We start from the raw sequence: 27,955 nt of genomic DNA, 5'->3' as shown, positions 1-27,955 counted from the left end.
GCGGCGCGCACGAATGACGCGACGCGCGTGGCGGCACGGCAACATGGCGTCTGTGGCGCTGAGCGAGGCGGAGAAGGTGTACATCGTGCATGGCGTCCAGGTAGCGGCGGCTCTCCTGCGGAATGCGGCCGGCACTCGAGTCGCCGGGGAGGAGGCTGGGGTGACCTTGTGGTTAAACAGCTCTGCGGTCCGTGTTCGCAGCCAAAGCTGGCAGCGTGGGCGTTTTAGGAGATGGGGGTGAGCGTCCGCCTAAGGACCGATAGCACACTTGGACCTTCCAGGGTGGATAAGATGCCGAACCTCAGCAGGAAGCGTTGGTCTGTCCCTGAGGCAGTTTCTCAGCGAGGAGCATCGCTTCCACAGCCATCCATTCAATCTTGGCACGCTTTACTAGACCAAGCCTCAGGTTTCTCTTCTAGAAAACCGGGACTTGGGGGTGGGCATCTGGCCCGCTTTCCCTCAACTCGTGGATGGGAGGCGCAGAGAGCATGAACCCGAGGCGAAGGCGCTTAGAAAATGCAGATCGCCTTAGGAATAAAGGGAGAACAATTTTTAAAAAGCGACTTGGCAACCGATGACATACTTGTTACTGTTTTCCATTTTGACAGTGGAGAACTAAAATCCCCAGGCAGCTGTAATTGAAGATCTGTGCTCAGTCTTCATCCCCTGGTTTTGAACTAGGTTGAAAATGAACAAGGGTTGAGGAATGTTGTACCTGGCAACGATCTACCCGGTACCCGCCTCTGATTGGAGGCCCCCTGCCTGTGTGATTCTCCCACTAGAATTCTTCAGCTCACCCCTCTTTCCTTCATGCTTTCCCTCTGCCTTGACCAAATGCAAAGTCAGTATTCCTATGATGTAGCCATCAAATTAAATTAACCATCTATCACTAAACCTTCATAATGTGAGTAAAGACCATGCCCCCTTGAATATTGTGACCTGGTATTTATCTTCTATGCTCTCTGTAGACTAAGACACGTCACTATTTTCCAGGTTGCATATTAAACCTGGATAATAAAACTAGAACTTACAATTCCATGAGCTTTTTAGTTAGAAGATTAGGAATAGCGGGATGTTTTGGAAATGAAGTTGTTAGGAATGCTGAACGCCTGGCTTGTGGTCAGCCCTGAAAAAATGTTAACTCCCCTTTTCTTTTTTTTTCAAAGGATGTAATTCGCTCTTATTCACAGGTCATGAATCAGGGCAGCCTCCATTCTGTTAGCTCCCTTTCAAGTGTGTGTGTGTGTGTGTGTGTGTGTGTGTGTGTGTGTTAGCAATAAGGCTTTATACTAAACCATTTATACTGAATTTCCAGTCTTCAAAGTGACTTCATTAAAGATTTAGCCTTTGGTTTTTGGGATTTAAATTCTTTTGATTTGAGGGACTAGGAATTCTTACATTATATAAGAAAAGGGGTGTTTATAGCAAGAGCTAGGAAGTACCTTCAGGGTTCTTAGGAATGCTGAACGCCTGGCTTGTGGTCAGCCCTGAAAAAATGTTAACTCCCCTTTTCTTTTTTTTTCAAAGGATGTAATTCGCTCTTATTCACAGGTCATGAATCAGGGCAGCCTCCATTCTGTTAGCTCCCTTTCAAGTGTGTGTGTGTGTGTGTGTGTGTGTGTGTGTGTGTGTTAGCAATAAGGCTTTATACTAAACCATTTATACTGAATTTCCAGTCTTCAAAGTGACTTCATTAAAGATTTAGCCTTTGGTTTTTGGGATTTAAATTCTTTTGATTTGAGGGACTAGGAATTCTTACATTATATAAGAAAAGGGGTGTTTATAGCAAGAGCTAGGAAGTGCCTTCAGGGTTCTGTAGCATGGGTTCTCATGTACTCCATGGATCACATGGTCTGTGTAGATGTGTGACTGTCGCTGGTGATACCTCTGCTTTTCTCTGCCAAAGTGTATACCTTTTCCTTGACCACTTGCTGTCCATCTTGCTGAAATCTTTACCCCTCCCCTATAACTTTACTTTTGGGTGACCTCTCTTAGCCTCCCACCACATCATGACCTGTCAGCCTCTCTTTAACTCCTTTCTTAAGTATTTCCCAGATCAGCAATCAGATTCCAGTGAGAAAATTGGTTCGGCTTTCTAGTATTTCGTGATAAGAAGTTAGTCATTTTATAGATGGTATGCTTTTAGGTCATCTACCTACTTCGGTCCCTGTCTATTTTGGGTGGATGGTGATTTGATTGTGTGGTTCCATCAGAATTGTAGGTACAAAGGGCTTTTCCATGTTCAGCCTATTGAGTTCTGTGTCCATAACCTGGTCATTAAACTGGTCCTCACAGGTTCAGACCTGGCCATGGCAATTGACAAACTGAACAAAGAGGCTTTCCTCTTGGAGCTGCATGAAAGCTAATTCATTGTACGTTCTTTGCTATTGAAGGGAAATGTAGCTTAGCTGATGGTTTCCATTTCTTTTCTGTGAATTTACCTTATGTTATCATAATGTGTGTTGGGGCACAGCACAGAAGAGAGAAAACAGGACTTGAGCCTGGTCTTCGGGTATGAGAGTGAGATGTCAGTGTTTAGTTCTCAACCTGGCAATGGCAGAACTGGAATCATCCTCCAGCAGTCTTGCTTTTTAGCCCTTTCTGTTTACAAACCTATGGCACAGAAAGGTCTGTGCCCTGGCACTGTGGGGTGCAACCTTGTGGAGCCACATCCTTACAAAGAAATGCAGGGTTACTCAGGAGGCTTGGAAAGCGAAACAGGAATGAATGTCTATTTTTGCTGTGTCTTGAACTTGGACCTGCAAAACTGGATTAGAGCAGGTTTGAATCTCAGTTCTCCTGGACAAAGCTCTGAGGTACTAAATAAGCAAAGCAATGTAGATGAGGGATCAACTGAAAGGACCACTTCTAGTCTGCAAACCTCCAACGTATACTGGATTAGGAGCACTGGGAGGCTGAGGTAGGAGGATTACAAGTTTGAAGGCAGTATCAGAAATTTAGACCCTCAGCAACTTAAGACCTTTTCTCAAAATAAAAAAGGAACTGGGGATGTAGCTCAATGGTAAAGCATCCTTGGGTTCAATCCCCAGTACCCCACCCCCACCCCCGCAAAAGAGTAACAGGACAGGATTACCTGGGCATTAGGCAAAACAGCTCTGGACTGAATGACTTTCTTTGTTACCAACAGGAGATGGAAACTTAGTGCCTTGGTTTCTTTATGTATAACCCCTCTCCAGAGTTTTGAGGGTTTAGTGAGCTAATATATGCTCCTGGGAGAAATGGTTACCCTGGGCAGGGGGACTTCCCTGAAATGACTTATAATCTTTGGATTCTCTGATAACTGCATTATGTTAGGGTTATTCTTACTTTCTAGATGAAGAAACAGGCTCAAGAGGTCTTGAAGAACTTGCTCAAGGTCACAAAGCTGGTATGTGAGAGCAGAGGTTTAAATATTAGAAGGAAGGTTACTCTTTTCCATCATACCATACCCAGTTGACAGGGTGGTTGTGATAATAGCTATGTAAGTTGCCAAGAGCTAGCCCATCATAGGGAAACCTTGGATCTAGGAGGTGCTTTAGTCTCCTCTGCATGAAGGGCTGGGCTTCACTCTATGATGTCCACCAGCTTAATTTTTAAAATGGAACTTTTAATTCAGGGCAACCTGTGTTAAAGTGTTCACCTGTGGATTAATTTCTATGCTCTTGAGTATTGCTGATAAAGAAAAACCATGGTAGGACTCTAGGCTCTGAGCCAGGCCTGGAAGATTTGGACAATTTCTTGTCTTTTAAAAGGAAAGCTGAATTTCATGAATTTAGTTAGGTTATTTGGGGGTTATTTTTCTCCTATTCTTTTGGACGCTTCCCCTCCACCCAGGGGTGGAGGGGATGTGCCTTATGCATCTTTGGAAAGGAAAATTTGTAGCTTTTCATTTATTTTTTATTTGTCCTCTGAGCCTTTTCCAGGAGGCAGACTGATTAAGGACTGGAAAGGGAAGATATGGTGAGGCCTCATTTTCTTTTCCATCTGAGGATAAGCAAGTTGTGGCTACAAGGAGGTGTGACTAGATCTTTCCAGAGTTGAGTGCCATTTTAAAAGCAGTATTTAGGAGCCCTGTGACCTTGTGGCCTACTTGCTTTCAGGAGTCAGTATCATCATTATCAGGACCATCTGGTAGAGCCAGCTGCTGGTCATGTAACCGAGCTGTGCTGACTGCTTTTGTACAGCAAAGAGACCCTTAGAAGGCAGCAGGCTGTGCGAAAAAGCAGAAAAGTGCTCTGGCTTGAAGTTCAAATGCTACTTACTGGCTTTGTGCCCTCAGGCCAGTCATTTGGCATCATTCAACCTCATTTCCCCATTTGTGAAGTGGAATGAATAAATACTATCTAAAAGGATTATTTTAAGAATTAAATACATTAATTGTGTGGTATTCCTAGCACATTATCTATATAATAAATGCTCAGTAAATAGCTGCTATTATTTATAGTAAATAATTGCAGCTGTTTAAATTTATAGATCTGTACAATTAAAGGATCACTTTTGAAACTGTTTAATTTGATCTTTTACAAATGAGGAAACTATTCCCCAGGGGAAGGGACATGTCCTAAGGCTAACAGCTAATTAATGGTGGGACCAGGCCTGGAACCCATTACTAATTCTCCTAGTGATTGTTCACCCTTGTGTCATACCTGTAGCCCAGGAAGGAGTTCTTGTAAGTGACGTTCTGGGGGCTGGACATGTCTAGGGACTGGGACAAGTGGGGGTGGGGAGAAATGAGGTGTCAGAGATGGACCTAGAAAGCCTTCAGGTTCTGTGGGTGGGGTGTGAAGGGACACACGGTGACGGAGTTATGGGATTCTCCAGCGAAGAGGCATCACTTTATGGCTCACTCTCCCAGACTTAACATTCTGTTGCTTTTTGAGTACATGCTTCTAGACTTATAGACTGCTTCCTGCCAGTAGTCTGGGAGTGATTCCACCTGATTTATGATGTTTATTTTCTCTCATTAGAGGGAATTGAGAGGGTTCTAGAGCTGAAGCAAATGTGACAGATGGTTGTAGTTAGTATTACGTGGTGGGAGCATGCAGCAACGTTTTACTTTTCTCTTTAATTTCCCAAAATAAAAAAATCATTTACACATACAGTCAGCCTGACAGTTTAAAGATAAGTTTCTGACAGGTACATACTTCAGAGCAGTAGTTTTTGTTTGTTTTATATTCTGGGGGTGCATCAACCCTTGGAGAATCTGATGAAGCTAATGATTCTTTTTCTGGAGGGAAAAAACTGCTTTCAAAAAATATTTACAAAGAATGAAGAAGAGCTCTAAGAGCTGACTTGGAGCAATTTAGTGTACGTGCATATGTTTATATTGTCTAGTTTTTTTGTTTGTTTTTTAAAGCCAAGTGTAAAAGAACTTATACCCCAGTATACCACTCTTCATAGAAGGAATATAAAGGAGACATAAAAAATACCCATGTATCTGCTTGTCTGTGAAGAGGAAATACAAGGAAGATAAACTAGAAACCAGAGAGATCCATTATGAAGCTAGGGTAGGTGGGAAAGGGGTGGAAAGAAGAGGGACATGAAAAGAGCACGATGCAGTTAAGGGGAGAGTGACATTTCTCCATGCATTCCTTTTCTGATTAGCTTTGACTCCTAGGACCGTAGTGATATTCCACATACCCAAAAAAGTGGGTAAATAATCAGGATGTGGGGAACCCAAACCGAAATACAGTTACAGATGAGCCTGTGTTATAGATGTATGCTGCAACCACACAGAAAGGGCATGGGGAAGAAAAGAACTAACTTACATAACTAGAAGACAAATTCTAACTTAGTACCAGGACTGAAGACAATAAGAACTTTACACATGACTATACTTTTTTTTTTTTTTTTTGAGCCTTTATTTTTATATATTTATATGTGGTGCTGAGACTCAAACCCAGTGCTTCACACATTCTAGGCAAGTGCTCTGTCACTGAGCCACAGCCCTACACATGACTATTCTTTTTGTAAATTTGTTTCTCACGGGTAGGACTAGCAGCTCTGAAGCTGCTTGATGTGTACACTCAGAATGAACAAATAGGTACACATTATAGGTAGAAAGTGAGAGCCTGTGTTCTCCCTGTCTGAGAAAGAAGTGACAAGAAAAGGCTAGACTAGCTGGTCATGGTGGCACACATCTGTAATCCCAGCAGCTCCGGAGCCTGAGCAGGAGGATTGCAAGTTCAAAGCCAGCGTCAGCAACAGCAAGGTGATAAGCAACTCAGTGAGACTCTCTCTAAAGAAAATACAAAAAAGACTGGGGATGTGGCTCAGTGGTTGCGTGCCCCTGAGTTCAGTCCCCAAAATCCGCCCTCCGGCCAAAAAGAAAAAAGAGGATAGAATAAACCCTGTGGCTTTTAGATTGGAATTGAGCTTTTGGTATGGACTCATGACATTTTAATAGATGTGTACACACAGAATTAAATGTAGATTGTGTATTCATGGGTTAGTATATATACATATTTTTTCTAGCTGTGCTGAGTAGGTCTAGAAGCAGTGATGCCCCAGGAGCAACGAACAACCTGGGCTTTAAGTACCATTTTCCAGGAGAAGGAACCAGGACTTCTTGGAGAAGTGCTGGTCACTAGGGCAAGGGTATGGGGAATACAAGAGGCTGGAACTTCCTCCAGAAGTTATGTTATCAGAATGTAAGGAAATGCTCCAGAAAAGTTGGAGGCATGTTGAGAGAGCACAAGAACCAATCCAAAGGAGCTCCCAAAGGCCAAATCTGGAATACTTTCAGCGACAAAATAATATTAGATTATAACTGTAGCGTAAAATAGACATGAATGAATTGTGCCAATATAAATAATTTAAGAAGTAAATAGATGGGCAGAGGGACAGGAGCACATAGATCACCTTGAAAGCTAGCTTCTGCAGCAGGGGTTGGCAGACTGATCCTGTAAAGGGCTAAGGAGGAAAGACTTTGGGGGCTTTGCAGATCTCTCTCTCATTCACTCCCCTCTGCTACTGTAGTGAAAAGCATTCATAGTACCTAAGTGAATGGGCCTGGCTATGTTCTAGTAAAAACAGCTGTGAAAACAAGTGGCCTGTAGACTTTGGTTTGTTGACCCTGCTTTAGAAGACGAAGTGTCTTTAGCTGTTAAAAAGTAGATGTTAAGTTTTGGGGCAGGAAGGTGCAATTAAGACAGTTGTACCCTATAGCTCTGACAGCTCGTGTTTCTTGGTGCAATTTCAGCCTTGCAGACTTAAAGAAAGATGGCTTATTTTGTCCCTTCTCCAGATTTTGCTTGTTTTCATGCACATATTCTATATGCCAAGATGTAGTATGGACTTTGCAGTCAGATCTACTGCAAAGAAAATTTAGCTTTGTCCTCACTAGCTGAAGGACGTTGGATATATAACTTAAGTTCTCCAAGTCTCCCTTTCCTCAGATGTAAAGAGGACATTGTTATTAGCCATGAGGACAGAAGTTTGGATGATCCACCAAGAGAAAAAGAGATGTGTACTGCATATTTCTCTAGGGAGCAAAAGGATGAGTCTTTTTAGCAGACTGATGTTGGTTTGGGATCACAGCCTTGGGACGGTTGTTTCACTTAGGAAGACCTCCGTGTGGATGGCCGCAGCTGTGAGGACTACCGATCTGTTGAAGTGGAAACTGATGTGGTGTCCAACACCAGTGGGTCTGCAAGGGTCAAACTGGTAAGTACCGTGGCCACAGTTCATGCCCAGGTAGAGGAATGGGTAGGCCTCAGGGAGCCAGCTGTAGACCTCTGCTGGCTTTAGGAGTGTAAATCACCCATGGAAAGATCCAAGACCCAAACAAAGTCAGACCTTGGGTCTGTCCAGATCTGAAGAACCCCCTCACCCCCAAACACCACATTCCAAGTCCCAGCACTGCTTGCAAGAGAGTCCCCCAGGGCTGTATGTCTGAAAGAGGAGGGTTGTGGTTCCTGGCTCTATTCCCTGAGTGAGGACTCTTCTCGAATGTGTCTGCAGGGCCACACAGACATCTTGGTGGGAGTGAAAGCAGAAATGGGGACACCGAAGCTGGAAAAACCAAGCGAAGGCTACCTGGAGTTCTTTGTTGACTGGTTAGTACTATGCAGGTGTTTTTAAAGAAAAATTATTTTAAAGGTGATGATTCAGAAAATGAACCTCCAGTCTCCTGTTGAGCCCTCTTATATTTTGTATTTATTTAATCATTCAACTCTCCAGGAGGTATTTACTGACCTTCTCCTATGTGCCAAGTGCTTGGAGGTCTTGGCATGAGTCCTGCCTTTGTCTTAATCGCCTGGCCCTTGCTCGGCCTTATTTTCCCTGTCTGCAAAAGGAGGACATCAGTCAAGCAGTTCAGCATATGGTTGGTGTGAAGGTCAAATTAAACAATGTGTGTTAAGGTGCTTTGAAAAATACCCACTACAGATAGTAAGGACCATTATTGGGTCTTAAATTTCCTGTTTTTCTTCCTGCTCCAGCTATGCAGAAAACTCTTCATGATTTGCGTGGCACATGAGGCCTAGAGTCAGCTAAGCAGGCTTCAAGGATGCTGGAATGACCAGAGCTCTGAAGTGTCTGTGCTTAGCCCTGGACCCAAATCTCACTTCCTTCTCTGGTCAGCTGTATGATCTCACTCTGGTTTCTCAGTCTCTTTGTGCCTAAATTTCTGCATTTAAAAAGTGGAGATAAACTGGTGATGAGGAGGAAATGATTATAGAGCAAGCACCTACTATGCTGGGCTTCCAATAAATGTATGTCTTTCACCCTTCTGGGGTTGGGGCTTTTATTGAGTCACTGATCTAGTCTCTATTTCTATCTGTAACCTTGCTTCTAGAAGCTAGGTGTTGACAGTAGGCTTTCTTGAAGTAGGCAGGGCTCTATTGGCTCATACTAGATGTAGGTGTGTAATGTGGATACTGTATTGGGTGTCCTCTAAGATCACCTTCACATTCAAAGATTTTCTAGAAGGACTCACAGGTCTTAGCCATAGTTGTGCTCATGGCTGAGAATTTTTTGCAGCAATATAAATGTAGCAACTCATTTGCGACATTTCTGCCCAGGGAAGTCCTCTAGAGACTCAGCACCTAGGATTTTTACTGAGGTCTGGTCACATTAGGCACCCTTTGCTATGTGGTGACATACCAAATTCCAGACTGCCAGAAGGACAGAAAGTGTTCAGCATAAAATATATTTGTACAATCTGGGCACAATGGACCACCCCTATCAGTTTACTGTTGACTGGGAACACTGAGCCAGGTTCCCAGATGTCACTTAGGACCAACCTTGCAATTAGGCCCTCCTAGAGATGGCAGCCCTTTTTTGCACAAATGGGAATCCACATTTTACATAGCAAGTTAATCTTTCAATCTTTACTTCCAAACACAGTACTGAAGTACTTCCTCAAAGTACTCAAAGTACTTCAGTGAGGGAAATGAGAAATGGAGTTTATAGAGGTGAGGAGTTTACTTTCCCAGGGTCCCATAGTTAAAAAATGACAGTTTAGGTCAATCCAACTCTGAATCTCTGCTCTTGCTGCTTCATACCGCCTGCTGAGGTCCATATTAGAGGGGCCTTGTGCTTAGAGGTGGAAGAACTATTCATGTTCATTTTTCTGGTTAGTTTTCTTTCCAGTCCATTCCTGTCCCCTGTCCTGGTTCCCCACAGTCTCCTCCTGGTTCTGCTCAGCTGCTCTCACCAGTCTGAGGTGTCCAGTGGATCTGGCCCATTCTTGGAGTTAGTGTGGGTGGTAGTGACTTGGTTCTGGCCCTGCTTATCCCTTCCTTTGCTCTGGCAGGAAGCAAAATACCTCTTCTGGTCTTGACCTGCGTAGTTCAAAGCAGTGAACAATCACTGAGGAGCAGACAGCTTGTGAGAGAAATTGTAATTTTCTCTCCTTTTCTTCCCCGTCATTATCCTCAGCTCATTCATCTTCGGCAGACCAGTGACAGTCAGCTCAACCACACCAAAGGGAGGGCGCCACCCTCAGATGCTTGGTATGGGGTTTATGTTTTATTGTGGCTCTGTGTCTGAACATGACTCCAGGACAGCTTGCTACCCTTGTCCCTTTCTTATCCCAGCCGTAGTGGGAGGGTGACACTCATGTGAAAAGAGCCTTTGAGCTGCCTCTCCTCAAGATCTGGGTTCTTGAAGTAGCCTCAGTTTTCCGCCTGCTGGTCTGTTTTCCTACCTTGCAGGTTTCAAAGGGACCTCAACAGGCCCAGCAGCTCCAGGTGCCAGGTAGTTTTGAATGCTTCTTGAGATGAATAGTCTCAAGGCGGCACACTGTAGCTTCTTTAAGTGGCTCAGCTAATGTGAGCAGCCCAGGGGATAGAGTCACCATGAGAGAGTCACAGAACACCACTACAGAGGGGGAAGAGCACTGCTAGCTGCCAGCTGTGGCAGAGCCTCACTCCCGTCTTCAAGGACCAGCTCTTAATTGCATAAACAGGCAAAGCCTTCCATTCCTGCCCAGTGAAAGGAATGTCTTCTGAGCACCTGCGGCCATGCCCAGCAGAGAGGGTGCAGCACACTCCCCAACGCACCTGGGGGCTCTCCTGGTGAGCTCCAAATACTTGCCTATCCTTAGGCTGAAACATAGTTGCTCCCAAGTGGGAGAAAAGTAATTGGTGTTAGGGTAGTGTCCCTTCTGCCACTCTGAGCCTAGCGTGATTTAATTCCTTATCAACAACTTCCAGCTTTAATTATTTAAATTCCCAGTGGTGGAGAGGTCTTAAAGCTAATTGCTTTTTTGTTAACTCAGTTCCCTCCAGTTTTGTCTACGTCTGATAATTCACGAGCCCAAGGAGACATTGCTCCTCACCTTCAGCATTTATCGTGTTTCTTGGGAATGATGACATATCAAGTCTCTCAGCCCTTTAAAGGTTGTGCCTGACTGCCCTGCCGGAAAGGTGTCTGGCAGCACCTTCACTAAACGGGAAGCAAAAGCAGACCTTCTAACCCTGTTGGTGTCTTAGGTTTATTACTCTCAGCCTGAGAATAGGCCATTTTAAAGAAGAACTTTGAAACTTTAGGAAAAATTTCTTACCTTCCTAGGGTCACTTCTCAGCCCTCTGACAATTGGATGGAAGGGTTTGGACAGTGGTTTAGCTTCTCAGAGGCTTGGGTTTTTAATCTGGTGAGTTTTGGAGAGCATGTTTCATTCATAGATGTTTCAGTGTGCCCAGCACTTGTCACTTCCCCTTGGGATCTTTGATGCTTTTTAATGGGATCACTTGTATTTTTCACTAACATAGAACCAGATTCTTTGAAACCTGCTTTGGTGTGTGACACCACCATATCTCCTTTGTTTCTTGCTGTCTTAGTGCTGTTTGAAGGGAGTTAACGGGCTCAGCCCTCTGCTGAAGGACTAGGGGTGGGGTCAAAGGAGAGGCAGCCTGCAGAAGCCATTTGAGGCTGGTTGTGCTTCAAGTCTCCAGAGCTGATGAGATAATTTCCAGAAACATCAAATAGGAGCTGACAATGAAAGGTTTCCTTACAAATGGGGAGCTTCTGTAGGCTCAGAAATGAGCACATGTATACAATGAGAAATCAGCCTTGGGGTAGGTGACTGCTGGAGGAGTAAGGTCCCAAGTTAGCCCTATCCTAGGTACCCACTAAATCCTTTTTGTGCTGTGGGCCTGGCCTGACCCATTTTGAAGAGTCCATAGATTGCAGGCTGGATTGGTTGCAAGGGAAAGAATACTGAACCTAGTGTCTACAGTAACATTCCAGGTAGATATGGCCTTGATCTCAACCTATCTCAGTTAAACCAGAGTTGTGCCAAGTGGTGGGTGTGGAGTAGAGGTAAGGAGACAGGAGCAGTGGAGAGCTGGGAGGAGCAAAGTGCCCAGGGTCTTTTGTTAGTTCATCCAGCTCAGTAAACTGTTTCCCACAGCTCTGGAAGAGGGACTGGGTCATGCTTTATGGAGGACCTGAATTGGTTTAGTAACTATAAATGCAGAAGGCATTTAGTTTTATGCCAAAAACCTCACGTTCCTATTGAAAGGATATATTGTGATGCATATGAGCAGGGGGCTAGAATTACTAGCTTGGGTTTTCTTTCTCCCTTTCTTCTCTCTCTTTTTCTCCTTTGTATTTAACAGAGAAGCTTTTTATTTAGAGCTCCCTTGGTCTCTGTTCTTTGACTGCATATGTGGTCTGATAAAAAGTCCTAAGACCAGAACACCCATTCATTATCTTAAAGTAAAATATAAACCTAAGGAAAAGCTAATCTGACTGATGTCAGACTACAGGCCAAGCATGCAGAGCTACAAATCCAGGGAGAGTACAGGGGAACCTAGCAGGTAAGGCCCAAACTGCCTGGGTTAGAATCTTAGCTACCCAGGCAGTGGTCGCATGACCTTGCACCAATACACAGCCTTTCTGATTCAGTTTCCTTATCTCTAAAATGGTGTCAGGCGCAGGGGATGTAGCTCAGTGGTAGAGGTAGAGCACATGCCTAGCATGTGTGGGGCCCTGGCTTCTATTCCCAGCCCCACATAAGTAAAATGGGATTAGTACCTCCTAGAGTTGCTCTGAGAATTAAATGGGTTAATATACCTGAAGTGCTAAGTGGGGTGTAGCACATATTAAGCATTTTAAAACATTGTTAAGTTTCCCTCATTATAAAATGAAAAGAGTTGGCCCTTTCAGGGTCTCATAGTATCGTCCTGCAGGTCACATCCTACCTGTGAGATTTTTTTAAGTTTACCTAATAGAGTAATTTTTAAAAGATGAATTAAAATACCTTTAGCAGTCCTGGCAAGTATTAGTTTGTCAGAAAAGGTCCCTCATGTGATGAATGCCCCATTGATGACGTGGAACCCTCATTTCTGTGCTTCAGTATCTACCCCCACCCTATCCCAGCTAATTCTTTGGCAGAATACATGATTTCTGGCCTTTCTTAAGTTATCCAAAGTACTGTGCCCCATCCCCCACCCTGAGTACTTGCCTTTCATTTTCCCAGCCTCCTCTCTAGTCACCCTATGCGGGGTACCTTGCAGACAGGAACCTGCCATAGTCTGATGAGCCTCTGAACCTTCCACTGTCTGCTTGTTAGCGGTGCTGAAAAACAAATGTGTAAAATTTCCTTTTTAAATTAGCCTAGTCTCAAAAAAGCAATGGGACATGATTTTGAAGGTAGATCAATTTAGATATGGGACCTGGAAACTGAGAGTGCCCTAGGGCCGTAGGAAGGGTCCTGCTTTAACCCCCAGCACTTGGTCGCATGCAGGAAGATGTACCTACTGCATTCAGCAGAAGGTAAACATTTTGAGGACAAGCATCTCCAACTGGGTTTGTCTACACAGAGAGGTGTATAGATGTATTTTGAAACACTTAGAACGAAGGACTCAATATTGATTGCTTATTGTTTAAATTAGAAACAGGTTGTGTTTTGCTGCCTGTGTAAAATATAAACTTGGTCCCTGGTGACTTGATTATTTCTCTGTAGCTGAACTGCTTTTCCCAGCTTGATGCCTGAGTCTGGCAGAGACAGCAGGAGGGACAGCAGTGTTGCTATGGCAGTGATAAAGTTTCTCTTGGAGTTTTTAAATTGGGGTTCTGCTGGCTGAAGGTGGTAAGGGAAGACTAGTTAATTAGAGAAGCAAAGTTACACAGTGACACAGTCTGATTCATTCTTACCCTTAGGTTATTGATAGAGATTTCTTTGGGTACTACACAGGTGCTGTGGGCACAGCCAAGGGCTTCGCTTTCCCTAGAATTCCCTTTCCCTGCCTCTGTGGCTTCCCAGCTCTGCTGATCTTTGAGTTTGAGGCCTTCTTCAGCCATCAGTGCTGGTTGACAGCTGCCCCCTACCTCACTGTTCCCTCCCTATCATCAAATCCCCCTACTCCATTGGGACTGCTGCAGACTGCAGGTCATCAACCGTGTTCCATCTTTAGGTCACAGGGAGCTGGGGCAGGGCTGGTGCCTTCCAGTTGGATGAAGGGTCAGGAAGTTTCAGTATGTGATTTTGAAGAGTCCTTGCTGAAACAGCAACTTTCCTGACCTTTATTGTTAAAGTAGAATGATTAATGTTTATTTATTTCATAGACCTGTTAAAGGTTTGTTTGTATCAAGCCAAAACTCACAAAATTTTCCTGTTAAACGCTTTTGAATAGTGTTTAGGGTGATAAATGTTGAATCTTGTAGTTCTTTGTTGAGGTAATTGGGTATAAGCATCAAGAGGCCAAGAAGGAAACATTTTTTCTCTTGAAAAATATCAAATTTTAAGTAAAAAGGGAGGGGTAGCCTAATATTTAATCTGCCATTAGTCTTTCTCTTACTATATATATATCATTTTCCTTCTTTTCTGTACATTGATAATGTATGGTTTATAACATAACTCTGACATACTATCATTCATACCTTCCGGAAAGGTTTCTGTACTTACACTGTGGTTCTGGAATGTAAAACTAGGGATGGTGGTGACTGGGAGATTACAGATTCTCTAGGCCTTCCAGCTCCCTAGGCCAGCCAGAGAATATTTTTTGTCCTCTGAAGTTAAGAGAGTTAATTATTACCATCCAAGCTTCACATACCATCACGGTCTTGTTTCTCCTTGGCTGAAGATGGCTTCTGCTAGAGGTCATTGGGAAGGCCCATCACACACATCGTCCAGTCCAATTGACAGCTCTGGGCTGGGCTGGTACATTGCATGTGTCTGGAGGCTGATGCTACCCTTTCCCCATTTCGGCAGTCTTTTTTTTTTTTTTTTTTTTTTTTTGAGGTGCTGGGAGTCAAACAGGGCCTTACACATGCTAGGCAAGTGCTATACCACTGAGTTAGAATCCCAGCCCTCAGTGACTTTCCTTACAGCAGCTGCCTTTTCCAGCATTCCATGGAACACTAGAATAAAGCCCAACCCCTGTGTTCTTTGCATAGATTCATTCAGCTTTTCTCTTTCCATTCTGTGCAGTTCAGCCAATGCTACCCCTGAATTTGAAGGTCGGGGAGGTGATGACCTTGGCACAGAGATCGCTAACACCCTCTACCGTATATTTAACAATAAGAGCAGCGTCGACCTGAAGTCCCTTTGCATCAGTCCACGGGAGCACTGCTGGGTCCTCTATGTGGATGTGCTGGTGAGTGTCACGTTGCTGTGCCAGCCGCTCTCTACCTTCATTGGAGCCCTGTTGGCCTGCTTTCCTCCCTCTGCTTTTCCCTACTTCAGGTGGATGCTTTCATCCTCCACAGTAAGATCACTTGGGAAAAGAGGGCCTCCCATGATAATTCTTTTAAGATAAATGAAACATATGTATACGTAGCATTCATTTAATGCCATTCTATAATAAAATCACAGTAATATCATTCTGGCTGTGAAAGTTTTCAGTAGAAGTTATCAGGGAAGAGAAAAAACAAAAGATGCTGTGTGGATGGGGCCACACAGAATGAAGGGCAGAATTCTGACTAGTTGGGACATTCTGTGTGGAATGATGATAAGCTCTTTTCATGTGAGCCTTAACAAATCTTTCGTGAGTGGACACTCTGGTAGTCCCTGTTTAAAATGAGGAAACGAAGACCCAGAGAGGTGAAATAACTAACCCAGGAGATCTTGTAAGTCATGCTTTCTGGCCTCAAAGCCAGACTGTTTGATGCCAGCAGCTGTCCTTGTGCTCCCCGTGCCGTCCTCCCTTAAACGCTCTAGAGCCTGCCTGCTCTGAGCACCTCATTTTCAGGGGAAGCTCAGAGGCCCTGAGTTTCTGAGGTCCCTCAGTCCCTCCCACAGTCTGCTTCTCACGGCTGTTCCAGTCCAGCCCTCCATCTCTTCCCTCTGCTCTCCCCTGGTGCTCCTCTACCCAGATTTTGACTCTTTCCAGTAGCTCCTCTGTATAGCTGTAATTAATTTTGCCTTCATATTGTAATGTAGCAGTCAGTTGTTAGTTCATGTGCAGTCTATTCTATTCTTTTCATTAAATTTTGTGATCCTTGAGAATAGTGATTATATCTTCACTTTAGATGGAGGACACAAGGCTAAGCCATTAACCAAATTTCTTTAATGAATGTAGAGATAATGGGGATCTTGTGCACTGAGTGAATTCCATGAAGGGAACCATCTTGGCTGGTCCTAAATGTTGGCTTTTTATGAAACAGGGTAGAGCTTTTCGTATATCTGAAAATTAATTTGGTAATGGATGGAGCATCAGCAAACCGTAGCAATGGGCTGACGGTGTGGCTTAGTGGTAGAGAACTTGCTTAGCATGCACGAGGCCCTGGGTTCCATCCCCAGCAGTGCCAGAACAGGGGAAAAGGCTAGTGTGACCGTCATCCAGCAGGTGCACGCTCTTCTGACTGCTGCTGCTCCAGAGTGAAAATGAGGAAATTACATTTCTGTGTGTTTTTTCCTTTCTCTGATAAGTGGGATGTACCTTGTAGTGTGACTACTCCAAAGTGGTTTTGAGGAGGTAGAAACTGTCAGCATGAAGTCCTTATGCAGTCACCCAGGGAGGTGCAGCTCTGTGGCGGGGACTCTCATGTTCCACCTGGGTCAGAAGAACTTGACCTCTTCTCCCCTCCCTGACCAGAAAAGGTAGATAGGAGCGTTGTGGCACTCTTGTCCCTTGAAGAACTACTTTGTTTCTCCGTGGTGTTTGCGTGCACTGATTTTGCAGGAGGGTGGCCCAGTGGTGGGGACTGCTGCACTTTCAATGTAGTCTGACTTGAAGCAATAGAAACCCTGTTTTGTTACTGAAGACCTTTGCAAAACTGATGAATATAGGGACATTATCTCAGCTCAGAAATTGCTCTTATTTTCCATGAGCTGGAGATATATAGTAAGTGGAAATAACCCAGGGGAAAGTGCACGATGTCCCTGTCATCTGTAGATTCTTTTCTTTTCTTTTCTTTCTTTCTATTTTGGAGGCAGCTTTGAATATAGTCCAGGCTGGCTTTGAACTTACAGTTCTTCTGTTTGAGCCTCTTGTGTAGCTGGGATTAAGATAAATGCAACATATGTATGAGTAGCATACATATTATGCCATTCTATAATAAAATTATAGACATTTCATATTAGCTCCTAAAGTTATCTATAGAAGCTATCAGGGAAGAGAAAAACAAAAGATGCTCTTTGAATAGTGCCCCACAGAATGTGTCACTGTGCCTGGCTTAGATCTTTCTTTTTACAACTTCCAGCTTTTGGAGTTTTTCTCACATACTTTTTAAGTAGCTTTTATTTATTTTGAAGAAGATGTGGACTTTTGAAATGTTGTCATCCTCAGTGAAGTTCTTAATTTGAAAAGCATTTTTAAAAAATTATTAATGGGGGCTGGGGTTGTGGCTCAGTGGTAGAGCACTTGCCTAGCATGTGTGAGGCACTGGGTTTGATTCTCAGCTCCACATATAAATGAATAAAAAAAAGAAGTCTATCAACATTTAAAAAAAATTATTAATGATAATGTTTTAGATCAGTTTTTGTTATTCACATCTTTTGTATCGGTGGAGGAGTTCCTCTTCCATGAAAACAAGTATTTGCTTTCAGCCTCAGTGAAAATGTGCTTCATGCATGTGAGGTGGTGTAGACTTTTGTTAGGGGAGAAAGTTTTTATTCTGAATCTAAAGATAGAGTAAATAGATTGAGTCCATGTTTAAAGCAAGGTGGTACCAATCCAGTCTTGTCACTGGGATTGTGAAATGAGAATTTCCTAAAAGTTTTCAGCAGTTGGTCCGGGCCGTAGACTGGGCCCATCTCCAGCTATTAGCTGGACACCCTTCCGTGTTTTCTTTCTTTTGCTACAGACACACTTACTTACTTCACACCTATTACAGTCAGATGATCCACCAGTTTTCACGGTCGTGTTTGTCCCCAGATGACTTATTTTAGGAAAGTGAAGATTTAACTTCATGGAAACTTTGCCTTCCTTCAGTCTCCACAGCTCCTTTAATGCCTCAGATTTTACCCTAATGGGATAACTATCAGGACTTTGTTGCATTAACAGCATTGGGGAGATGGGTCACCAGGTTGTTCTGAGGTGGGTCCTGGGAGTGGCCATGAGAACCAGCATGTAGTCCATGGCCTTGGGCATGGGAAGGAAAGAGCTTTGGAATCATTGCGGTACCCTGCAGCTGGCCATAAGGGCAAGGGAAGTGCTGTGCCTAGGTGTCTGAGAGAACAGGAGGGAAGTCCAGGGGGAGTGGGTCATGCACATTTCCCTTTTTGTGGGTTGTATTTCCTAGCAGTGTGCTTTGGAAGATGCTCCATGAAAGAAGCCCTTCATTCCCAGAATCCTACAGAGTATGTTGTGCTGGTCCCCTAAAAGAACATTCTAGGCTTTGTGCATCTGAAAGGCTATGTTTGTGACCAGATGTGTCTTCTCTGGCTGTGCTTCATGCCCACCTCTGTAACAGAAGGAATTCTTCCCTGGGGAGGGCGACCCCTGTGACCTGCTAAGGGACCACAGGCCTGGAGTGTCTCTAACCTAGATGCCTCTGTCTCCTGTGTCCTCTCTGCATATTCTAGGCCTATGCAAGTAGCCCAGTGTGGTTGCTTTGGGCCTTCATACACTACCCACTCTTCCTGCTGCTCCTCAATTCTACTGGTATCTTTAGCAAAGAGGTTCTTGATAAGCTAGCCTGCCCTAGCAGAGAGGAGGGTCTGGCCTAGGAGCACCAGTTCTGGCCTGGGAATATGAAAGATGGTATCTCAGTCATCCTTAGGGCCACCCTGCAGGAAAACATGGTCTTACTTTACTGAGGGAGAAACCAAAGCTTGGAGGACACAGCAAGCAGGTGGCAGAGATGAGGGTCAGACCCACACTGCCTGGCTCCAGGGAGCACCCTGAGTTGCCCTGTCGTGTGCTACACCACGAGCAGTCTGATCAGGCAGCCCTGAGTCCTGGAGGTGGGCTTGTTCTGCATCTGTAGAGGAAGCTAAGGCTCCGAGGCAGACACCTGGCTTTTGTTTTAGCAGTCTGCTCTCTCAGGAGTTTTGTGCTGGGACTCTGTACTGTGCCATGTGTGAGAGCTTCTCAGTTTGCACAAATCTAGTCATTGTTGAACGAGGCGTTCTCTGGGGTCTTTACCAGCTTCAAGGCTCCACAACTGCTCGAACAGGTGCCAGCATTTATCTAGCCCTTTCTTTGCAGAAATCAAGAACTATGACAAGTTTAGTAAGACAGCAATCATGAGGACCACACAGACTCCAGTAAGAATATAAATTGTACCCCCCCACCCTGCCCCCACTGTATTTTTAATAGGATCCCCAGGTGGTTCTCATACACAGCCAGGGTTTGGAACCTCAGCTATCAGCGATGCAGATGGAGAACATGCAGCATGCATCCTCAGAAAGTCTGTGAGAGACAACTAGAAAATGAAAGAAAACTTAGTTAATGCTTACTGTGTGCCAGATGTGCTCCTGAGAGCTTTGCAGATACTCACTTGTTTAGACTCTGTACAGCTCTGCAAGGTAGTTGGAATTTTTGTCCTCTGCAGGTGGACAGGGAGCTTATGCACCAGCAGGATTGTATGGTAACTGGTGAAGACAGGAATCAAGTCCAGGCTGTCTGGCCCAGAGCCCCTCTGCTGTGTAGCATTCTGTGTCTAAACACTTACCAGAGGAGATGGGAGTGAGCCTGGGTGTGAGACAAGTGAGATGCAGCTACAAAGCCAGGTGGGAACATAGACTGGGATCTTAGTAGTCGGTAGGATTTTGCAAGGCTGTGGGAAAGAGGGTGTGTGAACTTGAGGCTTATGTGGAGAGCGTAAGGGTGGGAGGTGGAGATTTGCACTGGTTACGATATGTTCTAGGTATCATCATTGGCTTGGTTGGGTCAAGCTGGGGGCCCAGGCACAGGACTTGTCACCTTCTGCAAGTGACTGCTTGTCACTTGTGGCTTGTCACAAGTGACTGCAAGTGACCTTCTTCATAGCTGCCCTTCTCCTGGGCTCTGGGGATTGAGGGATGAACAAAAGCAGAGTCCTAGACTTCAGGAGTTCACAGTTCAGATGAAAAGGAGACAGACTCTTAAACACAGAAATGTGTGACTTGCTTTCTAGATGTGACTTGTGTCTTTTCTTACTTGGGCAACCCAGTTGGCATTATTGCAAGACCTCAGGCCAGAGCTTCTCTGAAATGAGGACAGCCCTTGATGAAGGGCTCTGACCTCCCCTGCCAGATGAGCACACACAGGTGCAGTCAGCACTTGCTCAGGGGCAAAAGCTTGTGTGAGACCTTAGTTAATGTAAAATGTGGAGGTACTTATCTGAGTTTCAGGTGTACCTTGATAGTCACACAGGAGAGGTAACCCCACATGCATGACTAGTAGATGCAGCATCAGGTGGTCCCCAGCCCCTTCTTGTGAGAGGCCAGACATGTGCTGTCAAAGACTAGAGTGATACTTGCTATGTTGGGAGCTATTTGGACAAATCAAGGGCAATCAGTCTGTCCTTCAGTGCTGCCCAACTGCTGGTGTGCCTGTGAGAGGAGCACCATAGCAGCCAGGGCCAGCTGTCACCTGCACGTGCCCTGTAAGCACAGCCAGCATGAGGCAGCACTGTAGATAGGTGAGCCTGCTGTGTCAGTGAGCTGTGGTCACCACATGGCTACCTAGGAGACCAGCCCCACATTCTTAGCTTTATTTTATAAAGATGTGCTCAACAGTGCTTGGGAATCTGTATCTGTTAAGTGGAATAATGTGGTAATAAATGATGCTTGCTTTTTTCCCTCTCTCAATCCCTGTCTTTCTTAGCTGTTGGAGTGTGGTGGAAATTTGTTCGATGCCATTTCCATTGCTGTGAAGGCTGCTCTCTTCAATACAAGGTAAATCTTCCTGGAAGCAGCCTCTTTGCCTGCAGAGAGCTTACCATGGAACACTGAGGAAGTTTCTGCTATCATAAAACGGGTGCTTTAAGTTTTTAATTTTAGGATACCTAAATTAAAACTTAATGAAATATATATTTCAGTATTTTTTTTTGTGTGTGTGTTGTTATTTTCTTAAGTAAACATTATAGGAAAGTATTAGAAAACTACAGAGAGGCAAAAAAGAGCAGACACCAACTACAGGGTGGCTGTCCAAATGCTATTACTGGGCAGACTCCACAGGGCAGGAGTTTTTACTCTTCTGTATCCCCAGCACTATGAACAGGCCTGGCACATAGTAGGTGCTTGCATAGTTCTGTTATGCACATGAATGTCATAAAAGTGGGACAACAGCCTGTTCTGTGGCTTCTGTTAAGAACCAGGTCAGATGCTAGCAGGACTCCTCAACCCCGTGGACATCTTCTAGCTAAAGCTCATCTGCTCAGGACGCTGCCTCATGTAGGAATGACCAGCAGGACTGAATCCTATGGGGTTTTTGTTGGAGGAACTGGGAGGAGCACCAGCACTGTTTCCATTTGGAAACTAGATAGACTGCCTCTTCCTGGCTCCTCCACCCCAGACTGCAGTGATTGACGTTATGGGTTGACGTGTTTTTCTGGCACCCAGTTCCAGAAAGAACATTGCCAGCACCTCAGCAGGCCCCACTTCTGTACCCCCGTGCAGTCATTGCACACTGACGATACCACAATAAGAAAGCAGATTAGTTTTGTACTTGATGTGAGTGAAACTGCACTGTTTTTTGTGTTTGCCTCAGTTACTGAGGATTGTGGTTTGAGGCATTGTATTGTTTCCTGTCGTCATCCATGCTCTTTGCCGTATGGCGTTCCACTGTGTGCATGTGGCAGTTTATCTGTTCTGTTGATGCGCATCTGGGTAATTTCCAGTTTTTATCTAGATAGTGCCAGATGTAAACATTATTGTAACATATCTTTTGGTGCACATATTTATCCATTTCTGTTGGGGAGGAGTGAAAGTGTGAGCTATGGGTCATGGCTATGTCTTGTTTTAGTGGATACTGCAGAAAAATTTCCCAAAAGTGCTTTTACCAGTTGATGCTCCCGTCAGCACTATCTGAGTTCTGGGTTCCTCCGTATCTTTGCCATCCCTTGGGTTTTTTTCCTTTTTACTGTTAATCTCTGGTATGTCTTGGTAATCACATTGTATTTTAAATTCTCACTTCTCTGATGCATATTTAAATTGAGCAGTCTTTCATGTGTTTATTGGCTACTCGGGTAGCCTCTTATGAAGTCCCAGTTCATGTCTTTTGCTCATTTTTCTATCAAGCTGTCTATCTTTTTGTTAGGTTTGGTAGGAATTCCTCATGTAATCTTTCAGGTGTATGTTTGTAAGTATTTTCTCCACTCTGGATTATCTTTTACTTTCTGAATGGTGTCTTTTGATGACCATAAATTCATAATCTTAATATAATTGAATCTATAATTTATTCCTTTATGGTAAACTCTTTCTGTGTCCTGTTTAAGAAATGTCTACACCAAGATCATGAAAATTTCCTCAGCTTTTCTTTGAAAACTATTGTTTTTATTTGTTAGTGTACTTATGTTTTGGTTTGTTTTGAGACAGGGTTTTGTTATGTTGTGCAGGCTATCCTTTAACTCCTGGGCTAAAGTGATCTTCCTGCCTCAGCCTCTCAAGTAGCTGGGACTGCAGGCACACACCATGGTGCCAGGCCCTAAGCCTTATTGCCTTATCTTTCACCTTTACATCTGTAGTCTATTTTTTTTTTTTTTTTTTTTTAGGGTGCTGGGGATCAAACCCAGGGCCTTGTGCTCACAAGGCAAGCACTCTACCGACTGAGCTATCTTCCCAGCCCCTGTAGTCTATTTGATATAGGTCTATGCATATGTGTGAGGTAGGGATTAAGACTAACTTTTTTCCCCCTGTGGTCCCCTGATTAACCCAGCATCATTTTCTAAAATAACTCCTTTCTTTACTGCTTTGCAGTGTTGCCCTGGCGCTTTGGACAGGGATGATGGGATGAGGATGGCAAAGCACAGGCATCATGTCACTTTCTCCTGTGGAACAGGGATTTCAGCTCCTTATCTGAGTCTCAAGAGAAAGGAGTTATTTTTCTTCCAATAAATGAATTTTTTTGGGGGGGGGAGGTAGGGGTAGTGATAGGGAGTGAACCAGGACCTTACTCACTGACTAGAGCCCCAACCTTTTTAAAAATTTTATTTTGAAGCGGGGTCTCATTAAGTTGCCAAGGCTGACCTCAAACTTGTGATCCTCCTGCCTCAAGTTACAGGTGTGAGCCACCATGCCCAGTGTGAGTGGAAATTTTAATTTTGCTTCTTCCAGGATACCGAGGGTTCGTGTTCTGGAAGATGAAGAGGGATCAAAGGACATTGAACTCTCTGATGACCCTTACGACTGCATCCGACTAAGTGTGGAGAATGTTCCCTGCATCGTCACTCTGTGCAAGGTGTGAGCTTGTATTTTACAGTTTTTGTTTAAGGGATGTCTTGGAGGTGGGTCTCCAGCTCCAGCCTGTTGAGGTTACTTGTTACAGTTTCACAAACCATGTAGAAGTAGCTTTAACGCAAATCCAATGATTTAATTAATTAGGGACCACTTTCACAAGTAGCTCGTCTTTTCTTTTTAATCAGAGGATATGATGGAGTGCTGGGAACACACACATGGGCTCATAGTAGTAATAGCCAGAGTTTGCTAAGCTCCTTCTGCGTACCATGCACTCTACTGCAGTTCTGTCTCTGCATATTTCCTTTAACTCTCTGGCTCTGGTTGAGTAGTGGTAGGGTGGCAAACAGTGTTCCCTCTGTGGGCTCAAATATCCACATCCATGGGCTGAGGTGTTGGAGCAGGTCCTAGGTGTGGCCTAGGATTTGTCAGGTGGATTTCAGAGTCCAGAGTCCTGTGGGGTCTGATGTCTGGTTGATGCTGGTGTGTAACTAGCACTGCCCTGGACATGCAAACAGGCCTGGGAAGGCTGGGATTGTGGCTAATTGCTTGTGGGACTATATAAAAATAAGACTGAGTGGGTCAGGTTTGCTTCCACTAAAATCATTTCATGAACTTGGAGTTTGGCGAAAACTTCAGACAGAAGGGTATTAGGACTGACCAAAGCCCTCTGCTCCTAACTCATTTTGAGCTTGTCCTTTAGCATTGGCCCTCTTCATTTATCATTTGTGGTGAGTGAAACTTCATGTGGCTTCATGTGTGAATTTCTTCCCTGTGCCCCTCTGTTGGAATGCCTTGGTGGCCTCTGACTTAGATGGTCTCTGATTTCCCTATACCCCATATTTTCATTTTGAGTTTTGGTGACACCACTTACATAGCCAGGCTATGATAGAAATGTTGAACATTCCTTCAGACATTTTCCATCTAAACTAGGTCAAGTGGGTAGTGCAGGGCCTTTGCCTGGTGTCGATACAAATCACCAAGCCATTGAGGTGGGCTCTGTGACATGCGTGCGTTGCCACACATGTTGTTTTGCCCTGTTTTGCAGATTGGCTACCGGCATGTGGTAGATGCTACTCTTCAAGAAGAGGCCTGCTCCTTGGCCAGCCTGCTGGTGTCAGTGACCAGCAAGGGAGTGGTGACATGCATGAGGAAAGTGGGGAAGGGCAGCCTGGACCCTGAGAGCATCTTCGAGATGATGGAGGTGAGGTGGTGGTGCAGAGGCAGGGGCTGGAGCCTGCTTGGGGGTGCTTGTTGCTTCCAACCCACGTGGTCATCCAGGGGAATCCTCCCTATTCATACCCTTGGCCCCAGACTCAAAGCTTGGAGAGCAGCTGGTGGACTGGGTGTCTGCTGACATAGCCTAGGCTGGGGTGGTTCTAGACTGGAGATGAGGGATCAGCCAGTAAACTTGCTTATTCTCAGTAAGTCTCTCCTCATCTCTGACCCCCAAGTTACTACGTCTATGAGAGTTTTGGACATTGGTCATGTCAAGGATCACTTGAAACCTCCAAATCACAAGATTGCATGATTTGATGAGGTAATTAATTCCTGAATGACCGCTTCCTGTCCTTTATAGGAAGAGTAAAGGTAGAACCAGTGGCCAACGGGTAGCCATCTCCTAGATTCTTCACAGGTCTAGAAGTGTTTAATGGGAACTAGCAGGAATGATGGGAAGTCCTGGGGATTGTAAGGCCTTCTAGGTCAGGGTCCTGGGCCTACTTACCTGTCTTCCCAGCAGCCCTCTCCTCTCCCTCCCTCCCCCCGCCTTGCCCCCAACACACATTCTCTTCAGCTTTCTGATTGAATCGCCAGGAACAGTTAGTGGGATCTGATGATTTATTTTTTTCTTAGCTATCCACTCTGTCACTGTATAGTCATACACTGTATAGCCTCAGATCATGACATCCCTCATTCTTACTACTTTATTTTGGCCGGGGGGATCCTGGGGCATGAACCCAGAGGTGCTTTACCCCCGAGCTATATCCACAGACCTTTTTATTTTAAGACAGGGTCTCAGTAAGTTGCTTAGGTTCTCACTAAGTTGCTGAAGCTGGCCTTGAGAATTTGCAATCCTCCTGCCTCAGCCTCCCTAGCTGCTGGAATTATAGGTGTGCGCCACCACACCCAGCTAGTAGTAATGACTTTTCACTGAAGATTCCAAGGATTGGATGTCTAGATTTCTCTTTGTATCATTTTATTTAAAAGAACAATGGGCTGGAGGTGTAGCTCAGTGGTAGTGTGTGCTTAGCATGAATGAGGCCCTGGGTTTGATCCCCAACACCAAAACCAAACAAAAAACCTAACAAAAGAACATGATGGCAGGGTATATGGTGTGGAGGACCCAAGCATGGGCTGGGAAGACATGTTACCAGATTGAATCCTGGCTCTAGGCCAGTCCCTCACGTGCAGAATGGGCATAACGGTGTCTGCCACTGGGGTTGCTCTGAGGTATTTTGAGGGTGTGGAGGAGAAGCATCAGCTCAGTGCCCGATACACATTGCCATTCTCCGTACTCGTGAGTGTATTCTCTGTGCTCCACTAAGCCTGGGTTCAGGTTTTTCCAGAAACACTTAGAAGTTCTACCACAGGCCTCTCAAATGTGTTTTGTAAGCCTCCTCACCCAAGAGTTTTATTGGGCTTCCAATTTCTAAATAACAAAAAACAAATAATTAAAATTTATTGTGTGCTCACTACATGCCAGACACTGATTTCACTGCTTTAAATATTTAATCCTCAGCAGTCCTGTGAGGTTAACAGTTGCTGCCATCCTCATTGTTACAGTGAGGGATCTGAGGCACACAGGACGAGTAGCTCGCCTAAGGGTCACAGAGCTCGTAAGTGCTGGAGCTGGGATTCTTACCACACTGGGCCTCCAGAGCCCTGCTCTCAACCTCTGTGCTGTTTGAACCTTGCAAGCCAGGTCTTCCTGGCTGCCACAGCGAGCTGAGCCTTGTCTTCCTTGGGGGGTTGGGGAGGAGGCCTGTAAACCATAGCCCCATGGCCCTGCCTCATCGCCTGTCTCCCACTGTGATGCAGCAATCCAGTAACACCTCCTGGTGAAAATCCAGCCTCCCTGGTCTCTTTCTGCTGGTTCTGAGGCATCCAAGCCCTCTAAAGTCCTGGTGTCCTGTCTCTCTCTTCTCTCTTATCTTTGCTTTTACCATTAATCATAGTTCCCCCGTTTGATGAACCTTGACATCTTTTCTTTCTCTAACATTATGGCATAATCTTTCCAAAGGCATGTTAAACCTTAACCCCGCTGTTACATCCATACCCTTGATCTCTTCCCAGCCTCAGATCATTTTCTCGCAAGCATTTTCAGTTATCCCACATTACAGTAGGGGCCAGGGGAGCAGGCACACAGGTGTCTGGGAGAACTGGGGAGGGGTCCAGGGCTGACATTGAGAATGTGACCATTGGCAGAGTTGAATTCACTCTGCTGTGGGGATATGAAGACTTGAGGTGGAGACTTGTGATTGGTTCATGGTATTCTTTCTTTTTTTTTTTTTTTGGGGGGTGGGAGGGTATCAGAGTTTGAACCCAGGGGCACTTAACTACCGAGCCACACCCCCAGCCCTATTTTAATTTTCAAAATTTTTTAAAATTTTGAGACAGGGTCTTGCTAATTTATTTAGGGCCTTGCTAAGTTTCTGTGGCTGGCTTTGAACTTGCAATCCTCCTGCCTCAGTCTCCCGAGTCACTGGGAGAGTCACCTGGTGGTTGATTATATTCTTAAAATGATTCATAAGCCTGAAGACAGAATAATAGTTCCTTAAAGAAAGATTTTTGTGTATTAGGTTTTTTGTTTTTTTTTTTTAGGGGGCACCCTTGCGTCTGCTGTGTAAGGGTTAATTATTAAATCTGTGGGTTGTCTGACTTCGATGTGTCTCAGTTCCAATTTTCCACTGTGTTTAGCATCTCTGCAAGGCAGTAGCATGAAGACCCCATCCAGGCATTGACTTGGTCGCATCTGAGCAGTTCTACCTAGTGGCTTGGGAGGTGAATTAGACCCTGCTTATTAAAATGTCCTTGACACCATCTGTTCCTTCTCCAGCAGAATGGATTCTCTGTTGTTTCCCTGTGCTTTCTCACTACAGGCAGTTGTGTAACCAAGCCCAGATTTGATTGACAGCGTTACTGCCTGTTGTAATGGCACGAGGAATGCCAAGTGTGAGAAAGGCCAGGGCAGCCTTTCTTCCTGGGCAAGCATCCTTTTTTTTTTTTTTTTTTGGTATGGAGGCTTTTCCAGAATGTAACCATTATTGTTGGGGTTTGTGGTTTGTTTTTGTTTTAATTTAAAATCCTCTAAGGGGTTGGCAGTGTGGCTCAGTGATAGAGCACTTGGCTAGCCTGTGTGAAGCCCTGGGTTCATCCCCAGCAGATGGAATTGCATTCAGCACCGGAAAGGTGGCTGGCTGCAGGGGAAGCACTTCCTCGTCAACGTGCCTCAGGAGTGACTGCTCTCTTCCACCCCTTCCCTGTCCCACAGACCAGCAAGCGAGTGGGCAAGGTGTTGCACACCTCCTTGCAGAGCATCCTACACAAGGAAGAAAGCCTGGGGCCCAAGAGACAGAAAGTCGGATTCCTGGGGTGATCTGCCCGTCGTCCCTTCTCCGTGGATTGTTTTTGTTTTTTTTACTCTTCCTTTTGAACTGAAGTTTGTATATATTTTTCTTAACTGTTACAAATTTAAGGCAGTGTTCATACACATAAAATTAAAGTCTGTTTTCAGGTCTG

The 27,955-nt window shown here is 44.8% G+C and overlaps 1 protein-coding gene across 2 annotated transcripts; it reads left to right on the top strand.

Annotated features, from left to right (window-relative positions):
* Window positions 1-3: 3 nt before the first annotated feature.
* EXOSC7 (exosome component 7) lies at window positions 4-27,955 on the top strand. 2 transcript variants are annotated; one of them, XM_079115486.1, is made up of 8 exons: window positions 4-100; window positions 7,564-7,665; window positions 7,963-8,057; window positions 14,882-15,047; window positions 20,646-20,716; window positions 23,096-23,219; window positions 24,264-24,419; window positions 27,708-27,955. In XM_079115486.1, exons 1-8 carry the CDS (start codon window positions 14-16, stop codon window positions 27,810-27,812), a joined length of 906 nt encoding a protein of 301 aa, XP_078971612.1. In that variant the 5' UTR covers window positions 4-13; the 3' UTR covers window positions 27,813-27,955. The 2 variants fall into 2 exon arrangements, with proteins under 2 accessions (XP_078971612.1, XP_078971613.1); XM_079115487.1 differs by having other exon boundaries at window positions 99-237.

Source organism: Sciurus vulgaris, assembly GCF_902686455.1.
Source record: "Sciurus vulgaris genome assembly, chromosome: 16".
NCBI lineage: Eukaryota > Metazoa > Chordata > Mammalia > Rodentia > Sciuridae > Sciurus > Sciurus vulgaris.
The sequence above is the reverse complement of the archived record's forward strand: the minus strand, read 5'-3'. Positions and strand labels throughout refer to the sequence as shown.